This window comes from Drosophila mauritiana, chromosome 3R (genome assembly GCF_004382145.1).
Source record: "Drosophila mauritiana strain mau12 chromosome 3R, ASM438214v1, whole genome shotgun sequence".
Lineage (NCBI taxonomy): Eukaryota > Metazoa > Arthropoda > Insecta > Diptera > Drosophilidae > Drosophila > Drosophila mauritiana.
In genome coordinates, this window is record NC_046670.1 from 18,394,139 (window position 1) to 18,407,461 (window position 13,323).

Below are 13,323 nucleotides of genomic sequence, written 5' to 3' on the forward strand. Positions count from 1 at the left end.
TTTCCGCCGGCTGTACCACTATAAATGTAATTTATGTGTGCGTGTACGGCTCTGCGTTTGCAGGTGCATTTTATTTTTTAATATGCTTCGGGCAAACACAACACATGAAATTTGAATTTTACGGGCGCGCCTTCCTTTCTGACGGCTGGCCAAGTAAAATAGTAAATATACACAGCTAGTGGCCGTATAACTAACTCAAACACGGACCCCTTGACTCGACTTTTTCACCTTTCGGCATCATCGCATCTGCACACCTGTGCGTTGATGCGGTGCATGTGTGTGTGTGCTCAAACTGCGCTTAATGTAGTCACTTTGCGACACCACTACTAATGCAACAGACTGGGATTAAATAATAAACGTTGACATGTCTTTTTGACAATTTGAAAGTGGCACTGATGTTACATTTTCTACATTACTTGTTATAGATCCTTCAACGAACCCTATACTTTCTATTAAATAAACTAAATGAAAATAGATTAAATGTTCTGGGCCAAATTAATGGACATCCCAACCAATAAACTGTTTAAAATTGCACCATTAGTCGAAACTGAAAATTCGAAGCACTGAATATAATAATAAACTAGATCGCATTATTAACTTGTTTGCCAAAAGGGCTAGAATCATTCAATCCCTTTTAACTTTGCTAAAACCGCAACGTTCACCTTCTTTTGGATTTCCCGTCGCGCCCCTTTATGCGGCCTTATTGAAAAATTAAACTTGTAATAAAATTTAATGACTTGGCGGTTTTTAATAAAAAGCGCCAACGCCTTAACCAACAGAAGCGAGAGGAAATGCCCGCAATTTAAGCGCAAATTTGTGTTCATAATCACAATTTTGGTACCTTTTTTTTTTTCTTTGGTTGCCCGTGCGGTAATGACCGCACAGAAAATTTTTGGCTTTTCCTCGACCTCTAACTTGGCGCGGTGCGTGCAATAAAAAGTAACGAGGCTGTTAACATTAAGGCAAACGTTTGCCTTTCACTTTGGTCAAGAAGTCAGACGGAGGCTGAACCAAAAACACCTACAGACAGGGGGGACAGCACTACTAAGGCTCAGGACTCAGAACGACGACGCTGGCGATGGCGATGGCGACTCATCGACGTTAAGTCGGGGCGTTAATATTTAAATTTATATTGCGGCCGGACTCTGGTCACGGCAGTGGCACAGCCCCTTTTGGCCATCAATTCTGCGTTTAATGCCTGCGCAAATATTTGCGCAATCAGCAAACAAAACAAACGCAGGCCAAACCGCCGACTGTCGACTGTTTAAGCAAAGCAATTGACCGTTGCCCAGGACACTGGGATACCGGTATGTACAGAAGATACATACATACTCGCATAAAAGGGGATAGCGGCCAAAGCAGGTTATTGGCGGAAGGAGGGTGATGAGAGCGACATGGCCACAACATGTATTTCCTGTTGACCCGTGTTCGTGTGCGACGTGAAAGCGGAAGTTCCCGCAGGTGCGAAGAGCCCGTTTTTTTTTTTTTTTTTTTTTTTGGCAGTCCCGTGCTGTAAATATCTGTGTTAATCATTTAATTAAACTGCGCTCGCCGTGCATATTTTTCGGGCATACATTTGGGTAATTTATGGCGTGATTTGGGTTTCGACAATTACTACTTCAATATGCTATCTTTTATGGGCCATTACTGCGTATTTACAACGCGGCGTATGCGCGATATTTTCGCCGCGCGAATAAAGCGTTGCATACTTTTTTGGGCACCTCTTATGCAGCACGACAAATGGCGATTTATTTAAAACTGACAGTCAAAAGAATGCGCATAATTTTAAATTCAATGTGCTAAATTATGCATCGGATTTTTGTGAAACCTAGTAGGTATATAATGTGTCATTAATATTTGAAAATGCAAACTAAATTGGCAATGTTAACTGAGTAACTATAATTAAAAAAATATTAAAAATACTCGATAAATATGGTTGCATATATGCAAAAGAGCATAATACAAAGCCATTGCGCTGTGGAACGAGAAGTATGTTCAATATTATTTGCGTTGCCAACTATTTTGGGCATCTTTTATGCACTACAGCAACGTGCAATTTTATTTAAATCTGAAATAAGAAAGTGACAGCCCACCCCCACCGAAATTCCGAAAGAAAAGAAAGAAACCCGTAAACATTCTTGCACTTTCGCAGCGCCAGAGCCGTAAAAGTTTTCGGTAAACGCATTTCAAACACTCGCCGAGATAGTTATTACAATGGTGCACAAAGCACAGCAACAACACAGCCGTGCGTGTGGGCGGAAAGGGGGTTTGAAAAGTGGGTGTGGTGGGCGGTGGACAGCAGCAGCTGTGGGGAAAACTTGTATCATTTTCTTCAAATGAAATGCAGAGCGACCATCTTCCCCTTCTCCGAGAACTACACAAAGTAATATTTACAAAAGAAAATTCGTTTGAATTTACTTTTTTTCTTCGCCATTTGGATTTCGTAGTGTTGTGTATGGCAGATAGAAGCCATTTTTGAAGTGCAGTTAGCATTGATCCGTGTGGAAGTGCACTGAGAGAAAACGCTCGAAAAGAACAGGTTAATTTTTATAATCTTATTAATATTATTATGTTCAAGAAAATTGTCAGTTTTTATGATTTTAGGATAAAATACATATAATGAAATTTTTTTTAAAATTATCATTATTATTGATGGGTAACTGTGCTGATTTTTCTTGCGTGTAAATTGGAGGATAGTGGGTTCTGAGATTGAGGTGGGGGCGGATGTAGCCGAGCTTAGCGGAAGCCTGACTGCAACTGTCGTTGTCGTTGTCCTTGTCGCTGTCACCGCTCTCCCTCTATCTGCATCTCTGGTCCGTCTGTTGGCGGGACCCCCTTTCAGCACTGAAAACCAGATTCCTCTCCGCCTGAACTCAACATCCGCCGGACAATTGATGAACGCCTTTGTTGTTGTATGCAGAGTGGATTCCAGTTGAACTCCAGTGCCTGTCGTCGTTCTCGTCCAAGTTTCGAGCAAGTTCAGTTACCATTTGCCGTGTGGAAAACTTTGTGCAGTTGACAACCGGGAGAAGGGGGCAGGGGTGGGACGGATGCTCAGCCATTTTTATCCTAAAGGTCCTGCGGATCGTCGCCTGATGTTTTTCGTTTCGTTTCGCGCCAGCAGCAAAAGTGCCGAGTTCAAAGTTTTGTTTACAAAGTTTTCAAATTTTTGTGGCACTGAGTTGAACTTCCGCCGAGCGCACCCATTCCAGTTCTCATTCCCATTCCCAACCCATTTTCCCATTTCCGGCTGCTGTTGATGATGTTGCCACCGCTGTTCCGCCGCTCAACGATTTTACGTGGACTCTTTCTGGGCAGCAGATGGTCTTCGATTCGCAGTCATCCATCATTAGCCACAATTATGTGGCAGGTCTATTAAGTTTCCATCAATTCGCGAGCGTACCAGTAACTAAATGATGCAGAAAATGCTGATGCAATGGCAGCACCAGTCGGGTGTGGCACTCGAGCACTCGACATTCAGACACATCCTGCGGCTCCTTCAAGTCGTCATGGCGCGTAAAATTATGTCAATGCCTGTCAACTTTTCCGCTGAGCCAAGTTGCTCGACAAGTGCACCCTGTAGTGTCTTTGAGAGTGCATTGAGTGAGCGACTGAAAGTTTTCTTTAACCCCCACACCCCTGGCCCCTTTTCCACTACCGCTTTCATGTGTGTGTGTGTGTGTGCGTGCGTGCGTATGTGAGTGCGTTATTGACTATGCATAAAGTGCATTTACAGTGCTCCTCAGACAGAAGGAAGCTGCTGGGTTAAAAGAATATAAAAGAACAGTTGTGCCTACTGACGCCGCGGGGCGGAAACTTTTTTAATTTAATGTATAAATTGCCTACCACGCCGCCTCAAACAGAAGTCACGAAAAGTCCTTAAATGCGAGAACTTCGTTTAACTTAACTTAATGCAAACTTTGCGCTCGCTTTTTTCAAATTAGCCTGGTTAATTAGCGTTATATGCATGTGTAACTGTGTGTGGGTGTGCCATCGCTTAACTTGCAGCTAAATTTAATAAGTTTTCGCTCGCCAATTAGCCATTTCCCCCGCTCGCCTGCAACTGCATCCTTGCATCCTAGCATGAAATCCCCAACGAGTTCACCCCCGAAAAGCACCTGCAGCAGTATCCCTAATTTAAGTGGAACGTTTTGCACATTTATTGTCTTGAAGCTCACAGGGCGCTGGCCGAGATCTGGATAAGATTGTGCACCTAGATTGTGTAAATATTAATGTAGCCCGCGAATGCACGAATATATCACCTATTTTTATACCTTTCCTAGCACCTGTACGTGAGTCGAGCTTAGCTATATGTATATATGAATTACCAACTGAACCGTCCATCGGTTAGTGACCAAGCAAACACAGTTAAGACAAATGTCAACGGACGCACTTCCCGATTCCCCCAAAAAAATACCGAACACCAACACTCACACCACGACACCTACGTATACTCTTCTTAAGCAAAAATATTTAAATACTTATATCATACACAACTTATATGATAAGTGTCTACTCTTTTCCTTTTTCGTCTCTTTTTACGCTCTGACATTTCATTTTCCGATAACAAACAACCAACCAACCAAAATGCGCATTTAACCAACACACGCACACCACAATTGTAATGTGAACTACCCACCAAAACACCAACCACTCGACAACCACAACACCACAACCAACAACCAACAACAACCCCTCGAAAAAAAACACCACAAAAATCAGAGCGTTCCGGTACTTCGAACATTTGGCGGTCATCACATCGCGTAGCGCGAGCGGGAACGGGAAGTGGGCGGGGCCAGCTCGCCCTCTACCACGATAGCCACGCCCACCGGTACGCCGCCCCTGCTGCCGCCGCTGCCCAACACGTTCGTGGCCATCAAGACGAAGTCGGACTGCAGCAGCAGCAACCACAGCAACAGCAACAACAGCAACAGCAACAACAGCCTGACCCTGCATAGCGGCAACAACAGCTTCAAGTCGAGCGGTCACAGAAAGTCCCCACAACCGCCCCCGCTGCCCATGAAAAACGGCGCCAAACAGCAGCAGCAGCAACAGGAGTCGCACTACCAGCACTTGACCTACCAGCAGCATCCCGGCAGCAATGCACGCAACACCCTGGACCGCAAGCAGCCGAGCAACAGTGGCGGCGACTACTGCACCCAGATCAATCCGCACTATCTGCAGACCTTCGACAGTTTGGACCACTACAGTGTGGCCACCATGCAGCAGCAGCCGCTGCGCAGCCAGTCCAAGTCGCAGATCTACAGCTATGGCAGCAGCGGCACCGCCAGCGACAACAGCAACCACAACCAGCAGCATCTGCCGCACCAGCAGCACCAGCACTACCACAGCAGCAGCAACATAGCCCACATCGAGCACCACTACCATCCGCAGCACGGCAGCGATCGCTACAGCCATCCGCACGTGCAGCAGCCACACCAGCAACATCAGCAGCAGCAACAGCAGCAGCATCAGCTGCAGCAGCAGCAACACCACAGCCTGAAGCACACCAAGCACGGCAAGGGGCACAAGAACGGCAAGCACGGCTCGAAGGGCAGCAGCAGCAAGTCGCAGGACGACTTCAAGGTCCTGCACAAGCAGCAGATGCAGCAGCAGCAACAGCAGCTGCAGCCGCCTAAGTGCAGCGGCAACAGCAAGTCAGCCAAGCGCAACGGTTGCGGCAACCAGGTGTTGCCGCTGCCACCGCAGCAGCAGCAGCACTACTCCAGCTCCAGTGATAGCCTACCATTCGATAATAACTACTATTAGACACCAGCACACTCAGGCACACACACACACACTAACAAACACTGAGGGTTGAGGGTGTTCCAAAAGCAGCAGTCGGATCCTTTACATCACTCATATTTTAGCGTTGCTGCTTTAAAAGATCAGAAAAAAAAACATTTACTTGATTTACTATAGAGGTTATTCTCGATGTTTATTCGTTATTTTTCCATTTTTAAGTTAATGATTTAATTACTAAGCACGAAATATTGCACAACGAGTGATATATTCAATTGTTCCAATTAATTGGCCTAAGGGCATAGGTCAATGAAAATAACAGCCAATATTATGCATTAACATTCCTATGCGTGCACTTAATTGGCCAGGTTTTTGATTACATTGATTTAATTGAATTTTTAATTTTAAATTAATAGACCTGAAACAAGATATACATATTCAGTTCACTTATCTAGTAATCAAGAATCTGAATAGTACCAGCAACATGCAACAATTGTGGAATTCGGGAGCATTTTTGGGACACCCACTAAATACCTGCATTTGTTGAACGCACACACCCACAGACTCACTCATACATATACATGTGTGTTTGCCAAATGGTTGAAAGTATTCACTTGATTGAGCGAATTCGCAAGACAGAATTTTGATCTACAAGATGCATTGCCGATTGCAATGCAAACTAGAATTTGCGGCTGCCGGAAGTGGATTCCCGGCATTTTTACAGCTACCGCTTACACAAAAGGCTTGGGAGGACGAGGAGCTAAGTGTTTTGAGTGCCAACTGTTTGGGCAGCTTGTTGTTTTCGAATAATAGTCTCTATAAACTAATTTAGTTCGTAGCGGATGTCTGAAGGCAATTGAAAGACCATTGAGATGGCATATGCAGCTTATTGTTAAATGTGTATATAGAATGTATAAGCGTATGAAACTAGTTACTTCTATTGTAGACCTAAGCCAGGCCCACCACTTCCTGACCCCTGACCCCTAGCCAAAAATGAAAAAAAAAAGAAAAAACCGATAAACCCGAAAAAAGCTCACCAGCCACCAACTTAGCACCCAAATGCAGACCGTGTTTTGCCCCCAACTCGGCTAATTAGATTTTGTTTATTTGTTTCATTAACGAATTGCTTGAAATATCTGCCAACAACTCAACTCAAACCACACAACAACATCATCATCAACAACAACAACAACAACATCGACACACCACAAAACCACACTGCTTCCAACACCTCCAGTCGAGTTCCCAGGCCAGAAGCAGCGGTCACGACGAACTGGGCAACCTGCTCTGGCAGCAGGATTCCTGTGAGTTCCTCGAGCACTATCCCTCCGATTCCAGCTGCCCAGTGCCGCCCCTGCGTCACTGCCACGCCCCAGGACATGGACATGCCACCAAGACGCTGACCAGACGCAATGCCGATCTATTTAGCGGAGATCTGGGCATACCCGAGATCAACACCCATGTGGGCAGTGTGGTGCACACGTTCGAAACGCTGGCCCTGCAACGTCGCCTGGCGGAGGAGGAGGATCGCCATCCGGAGCGGGAGCTGAGTAAGTATGAGACGAACGGCGGCACCACCACCCAAAGCAAGTACAGCCAGCTGAAGCGCCGCTCGCAGGAGATGCGCCAGCGGCTGGTGCAGCAATTGCACCGCCAGCGTTTGCAGCAGCAGCAACTGCAGCAGCAACACGAGCCACACCTGCAACATCAGCAAATCGCACGCTCACGAACACAGTCGCAGCCACAAAAGCAGCCGACCATGCACGAGGGGGTTTTGACCAACAGTTGCAGCACTCAAACACTGGCCACCGGCTTTTGGCCATCCCAGCCGTCCCAGCGAGTGAATCGCTCCAGGGAGCAACTGCAGCAGTCCACCTTCGAGGACTATCGGAAGAACTTGTTCGGCACCCTGCGAAGACATGGCAGCTTGGAGGATAACGAAGAGCTGCAAGACGAGTCGTTCATAGTGAATGCGGCTTTTGATGAGATCTTCTCCTGCTACGATGACGAGAACGAGGATGACAAGGGCACGCAGACGCAGACCAATACCGATGATCTCTTCGAGGACGAGCACATGCTGGTCAGCCTGAGCGAACTTGATGACGAGGTGTTCGCCAGCCGAGCGCAAACGGCCTCGACCACGCCCACCGCCAGTGCGGGAATGGGAGCTGGGCGAACGCCCAAACACAGCACGCCCCAGTTGAACCTCAACAAGTATGCGGCTCCATCGCCACCTCGCTCCCGCACTCTTACCAATCTCTTCGAGCGCTTGAAGTCGCAGGACAACAAGACGTTACAGAAGTACGCCGCCGATGTGGCGCTCAACAAGACAGAGGACTTCAATAGAGGCTCCACCGTTAGTAAGTCCTTTGTGCAGCAGCTAAGGAAGCCCTCTCACAAGCAGAAACGAGCGCCAAGGCCACCGCCCAAGCCGCAATCCCGCTCCCAGGTGGCCATAGCCCATGTGACACCCCTCCGCAAGGCCCTGATCTTCCCCAAGCGATCCAAGTCGTCCAGCGAACTACTCCTCGACGATCTGAGCGTGCAGGCGCGTAAGTATCAGCGAAGGATAGAGCAGGGATCAGCGCTGTAGACAGGAGCAATGGGCACCCAGTTATGCACCTGTTTCTCACCTGTTGACCAGTTATTTGGCCCCACCTAGATATTAAATCGATTCCTTTCGCATTTCCGTTTACCCCAGAGGCGACGCTTTTGTAGAATAAGTGTGATCCCAAAACCAATACGAAAACGACCCGACCCCTACCTTCGATTCTGATCAAGACCCTCTTACCGAACCCGAAACCGATGTAGATGTGGAACAGTGCAGCTATCCCGCCGCCATAATGGAAGACAAAGATACGACCCGAAGCAAGCCCAAAGAGAATTGAGCCATACGAGGAATCGCACCCGAAGAACTAAACTAATTTCGTAATTTACGCATAGTTAAATTAAGCCAATTACTCGAAACTGCATGAAAATCAAATCAAAAGATGACTAACCATATTTATAAATACAACCATATAAATATACATAAACAATATTGTACAAATAGGATCGAAGATGTCCCGAGAGCGGGTTAGATATGGAAATAAAAATCAAACGACAATTCGTGCTCTCAACCTAGTTATTTACGAGTACAAGTTTGTCTCTTCAATTATAATTTAAATTCATCTAAAGAATATACCATACAAGCCCGATATACATCTATACATTATACGGATATTTATAGCATATACCTGCGTCACTTGTTGTAACTTCTAGGATAATTGCAAGTCAAAGCAAATGTAAACCAATTACAAAAGGAAACATTACTAACTCTTACCTGCATGCAATAAAGAATTTAAAAAATCAAAACTGAATAGTGTTCTTTCTGGGCTTAGGATTTCTTAAGCATAACTGATTTTCATACAGCTGCTCTGCGGGATTTCATTTAAGCAGGAAGGCAATGCTGGAAAAAGAAATCGGGAATGGTATTTAGTACAAAAAAAGCAGTCAGTACGGATACAAAACTTACAGACACAGACAAGGCCTCACACTTTAGAGGCACAACTCTCAAATTCGTTGATCTTTATCCGATGTAAGAAGAGCCTCGGACTTTGCAAAACAAATCGCTGTGGGCTGTATGCCTTGGCATTGAAAGAAGCTGCCGAAGTCACTGATAGGGCTGATATCTGCTACCTTGACCGCGATCAGAGTTCATTGGCCCAAAGCGGCGATCTGCAACTTATCACTGTCCGGTTTCACCGGTATGGATCCGCTCGTGACTCTTGAGGACTCCCAGCTAGGCAAAACGTTTGTCACAATGCTGGCAGGCGTAGGGTCTTTCGCCAGTGTGTGTACGAAGATGCAGCTCCAGCATGTAGACCCTGGAGAAACTGCGCTGACAGAAGTTGCAAAGATGCGGACGTTTCTCCGTGTGCCTGGCAACTATATGGCGTCGCAGGTTGCTGAATTCTACAAATCCACGCCCGCAGTGCGGACACTTGTGCTGCATGACCTGTTTGTGGCGCCTCAGATGAGCCTCCAATGCTCCATTGGTCCTGAAGGCCTTGGCGCACTGATCGCAGGTGAAGGCCCTTTCGTCGGTGTGCAGGCGAATGTGGCTTGCCAGACTAGAGGCGGATTGAAGGCACTTACCGTACTCCAGGCACTTGTGCTTACGTTTGAGTGACTTGGCATGAGAGCAATTGTGGACCTGGTAGGAACCCACTTTCGTAAAGATCCGCCTGCAATCCCTACAGTCAATAATAGTTGTTGAAGCATGGACTTTTTGGATGTGCCGACGCAGTGCTTCCGATTGCTGGAAACCAGCGCCACAATGCTGGCAGTTCCAGCGTGAAACTCCAATAGGTTCATTTTCGGGATCCTCCACAGCGGAGAGCTGTTCAATATAGTCGCTGGGATCAATAATAATTATTTCCTCCGAAGCTAGGCGTTCTGCCGTGTCCATGCTTATCTCGTGAGCCATATCGCGCAACTTCTCCGACTCCTCGCACTTTTTGCGAAACTTTGCGGCGATGAGAAGCTCGTTGGTGCACTCCTGGCATAAATACATTGGCTGCACATCTCTGCGGTCTACCTGATGCGAATAATTGGAAAGATATTATTGAATCTTATAAATTAACTTGCTAAAAACATTAAGGCTCACCTTTATGCCGCCACACGTTTCCAACAAGGTGCACAGGTCTACCTGCATCTCTTCTACGATCTCATAAATATCCACCAGGAGTTCATCCTCTTTAAGGCAAACTCGGCAACGGAATTCACCAGATGGTTGCGACATTTTCAGTATTAAACTTGCCAATATTTAAAAATTGAACTGCCAAATCAAATGCAGCTACCCACAATTATCGATAAGACTTTTACCGATAAACAACCAAACAGCTGATTACACTGAACTACACTTTAAAGTATGTCTCATATATTAAGAGCAAACTATTTCTAAGCCATATGATTGTAATTAAGTATGAATATGCATATATGAATATATTTAATACTAACTGCCAAAAAATATTTAATAGTTTAACATGTTATAAATAAATAAGTGGGAAAACGGCATTTCTTTGCTAATGTGCATTTTTAAGTTCCGTTAATCGGATTTCCGTATCTGGTAACACCATGGGGTTTTAGCTGAACTGACGTTGAAAATCTCTTCCTTTTCGATCGGAAATAAAGTGCGACAAAATGCTAGCACAAAAGGCAGTTGCCGGTGCTGAAGAAGTAAGAATAAACTTTTAAAAATGTAGCCGAACACCAACAAATTGTATTGTAATTCAGCTTGCGCAAGCCAAAGGAAAATGCGTCCATTGCGCAAACGCAGCGGAAAGGATCTGTCAGCGCTGCGGGGACTTCTACTGCTCCAAGCATTGTCAGCGACAGGATTGGCTACGTCATCGCTACATCTGCATCCCGCTGCCCGCGTTGGTTTCTCCCAATGAATATTCCGTGTTCCAGAGCGACGGGGAATCAACTTTGGAGGGGGCATGTTCCTTAAATGCTGACAAATCTGTAGTTGAGGCGTCGCCAACACCCCTCAGCCGTTTACCCATTCTTCCGGATTTGCAGTGCAATAACGCCGGCAGTTCCAGCATCATTGCGGCCAAAAATGATATTCCTGTTTCTCCGCCAAGCGGTGTAATGGTATACATTACGAACTTCATATCCAGTAATCGTTGCTATATTCGCAAAGCCAGCAAATCTGCTGAACAAGCGTTTGACGAAGTTTGCAAAAAGGTTTGTACACATGGAGACACATTCGAGAAAAATCCTAAATTATAAGTAAAATGCGTTTATGATAGCAAGTTCTACTGAAATATCTAATGTTGACGAGACTATTTCGAATTAAAAAGTGTTGTATCTTCACAGGTTAATACCACAGCTACGATATTGCCCAGAATAAATAATCCACCACCAAATGGATGGTGCCTAGCCCACGTTAATGGCAGGTATTTGCGGGCGAAGATTTGTAAGGAGGTCGGTGGTGTTTCCTACTTATTTTTGGTCGATCTGGGAATCAAACAGCCTGGACCTTTTTCCGATTTAAAGGCTATCAGTGATGAGTTAATAGCACTGCCCTGTTCCAGCCAACTGGTGCAGCTCAAGAATGTATTGAAGTGTGACTATTCCAATGATGTAATTGCCTTCAACTCGCAATTCGTGGGCAAGAAATATATGGCAACCTTTAAAAAGGGCCCTGGAATACACCTCGTGGAACTAGTAAACACGAAGATGAACTTTTCGGTAAATGAACAGTTAAAAGCATTTTTCAACAGTAAGAAGTTGCTACGAAACCCAAAATCTGTGGCCGAGAATAAGAAGTCATGTTCCTTAGAAGGACCGCAACCTTCACTAGTTGATGAACGCATTACAATTCCTGCAATCGAATCGAAACCAGAGATGCAGAATGAGTGTGAGGAGATACTTAAGCAACAGGACTCCGGTCAAATTGATCAATCAAAATCAACTAAAGTACTGGTTACTGAAGGAGCCTCTAATAAGGCGCTTGGCTTTATAGCTTTGCTGGCTGATGAGGCAACTAAAACTGATCAGGACACTGCACCAAAGCCTAAAGATGAAGACGTAAAACATTGCTTAACACCAAAAGCTAATTATCCGTTACAGCTTCCGAGCCATAAGTTAAACTTGGAACTTCCCTCTATCCATAAAACTAATGCCCAAACAAATGGAATCGTAATGCCGAAAAACGAACGTGTCCTACAACCTGTGAGTAGATAATATAAATTCTCATTGAGAGCCAAATTTTATTTATTTATTTATTAGCCTTTTGAGATGCGTAGACTTTCAATCGAATCTAAGGAAGGCATTGATCTCATTGTTGTGGACAGTTCAAAAAAAAATCGAGGTATTTTTGGGGCCTTTGACAGCAAATACGCCTCCGAATTTCATGCCCTGAATTCATGGTTACTAATTAGAGACTGTGAGCCTTATAAGCCAGTGTAACTATACTATACCATACCATACCAATGTTAGGTTAATATATTATTACCATTTTTGACAGTGTCAAGGAATATGTGCTTGCCAGATTTCAGGGTTCCTGGAATCGCGGCAAAGTGGAACAGATTATAGTTGTTCCACAGCAGCAGACGAAGTACCGGGTAATGTTTCTCGATTTCACGAACGTAGGGGACGTAACCGAAGTGGATATCCGTCGATATCCATCAGACTTCACCGTTCCCTGTTCCACAAACCTTTGCGTGATTGACGGTATGCTAATTAAACATTTGACTTGAGCATAACATTTGAACAGTCACTTTATAGAATTTCCGCACAACCCGAATGCAGCTCAGGTTTCCTATCTGGCGGAGGTTTTGAAGGTTCACCAGTTAGTTCATATCGATAGTGTCAAATATCTCAACAATATAGCCGTAATTAAATCGGAAAGCCTTATTCAAAAGCTGTTGAGCTTGTAAATTTGGAGTGCATCAAATGCCCTTTACTTGACACAACAACAAATCGGGTCAAACTCATTACGAAGTTATTGCGAATAAGCATTACGTTTTATAATTTTAAAAACATTTATATATAAATAAAATTCAATTAAATAACAACGTTAAAGGCTGT

General features: G+C 45.0%; 4 protein-coding genes across 9 annotated transcripts in view; 3 read left to right on the top strand and 1 right to left on the bottom strand.

Moving 5' to 3' along the window:
• LOC117144847 (kin of IRRE-like protein 1) overlaps window positions 1–9,069 on the top strand; it is a 70,376-nt gene extending 61,307 nt beyond the window's left edge. For 2 of the 5 annotated variants that reach the window (XM_033310244.1, XM_033310245.1), the window contains exon 15: window positions 6,980–9,069. In XM_033310244.1, coding sequence (XP_033166135.1) covers window positions 6,980–8,335 — 1,356 coding nt within the window. In that variant the 3' untranslated portion in view covers window positions 8,336–9,069. Of the gene's footprint in view, window positions 1–4,722; window positions 5,778–6,979 lie in introns of those variants that run through there. The other 3 variants (XM_033310246.1, XM_033310247.1, XM_033310249.1) reach the window with 3 other exon arrangements.
• LOC117144849 (putative cyclin-dependent serine/threonine-protein kinase DDB_G0272797/DDB_G0274007) lies at window positions 4,996–5,796 on the top strand. Its single transcript, XM_033310253.1, has one exon. It carries the CDS (start codon window positions 5,020–5,022, stop codon window positions 5,767–5,769), a length of 750 nt encoding a protein of 249 aa, XP_033166144.1. The 5' UTR covers window positions 4,996–5,019; the 3' UTR covers window positions 5,770–5,796.
• A 29-nt stretch (window positions 9,070–9,098) lies between the features above and the next one.
• On the bottom strand, window positions 9,099–10,589 carry LOC117144848 (zinc finger protein 718). 2 transcript variants are annotated; one of them, XM_033310251.1, is made up of 3 exons: window positions 10,391–10,589; window positions 9,257–10,317; window positions 9,099–9,190 (listed from the first exon to the last, which is right to left on the bottom strand). In XM_033310251.1, the coding sequence occupies exon 2, from the start codon at window positions 10,295–10,297 to the stop codon at window positions 9,524–9,526; it is 774 nt and encodes a 257-aa protein (XP_033166142.1). In that variant the 5' UTR covers window positions 10,298–10,317; window positions 10,391–10,589; the 3' UTR covers window positions 9,099–9,190; window positions 9,257–9,523. The 2 variants fall into 2 exon arrangements, with proteins under 2 accessions (XP_033166142.1, XP_033166141.1); XM_033310250.1 differs by having other exon boundaries at window positions 9,257–10,321.
• Window positions 10,590–10,856: 267 nt separating this feature from the next.
• Window positions 10,857–13,317, top strand: LOC117143522. The gene is made up of 6 exons (XM_033308245.1): window positions 10,857–10,962; window positions 11,020–11,475; window positions 11,608–12,465; window positions 12,523–12,698; window positions 12,761–12,966; window positions 13,021–13,317. Exons 1-6 carry the CDS (start codon window positions 10,927–10,929, stop codon window positions 13,170–13,172), a joined length of 1,884 nt encoding a protein of 627 aa, XP_033164136.1. The 5' UTR covers window positions 10,857–10,926; the 3' UTR covers window positions 13,173–13,317.
• Window positions 13,318–13,323: the final 6 nt, after the last annotated feature.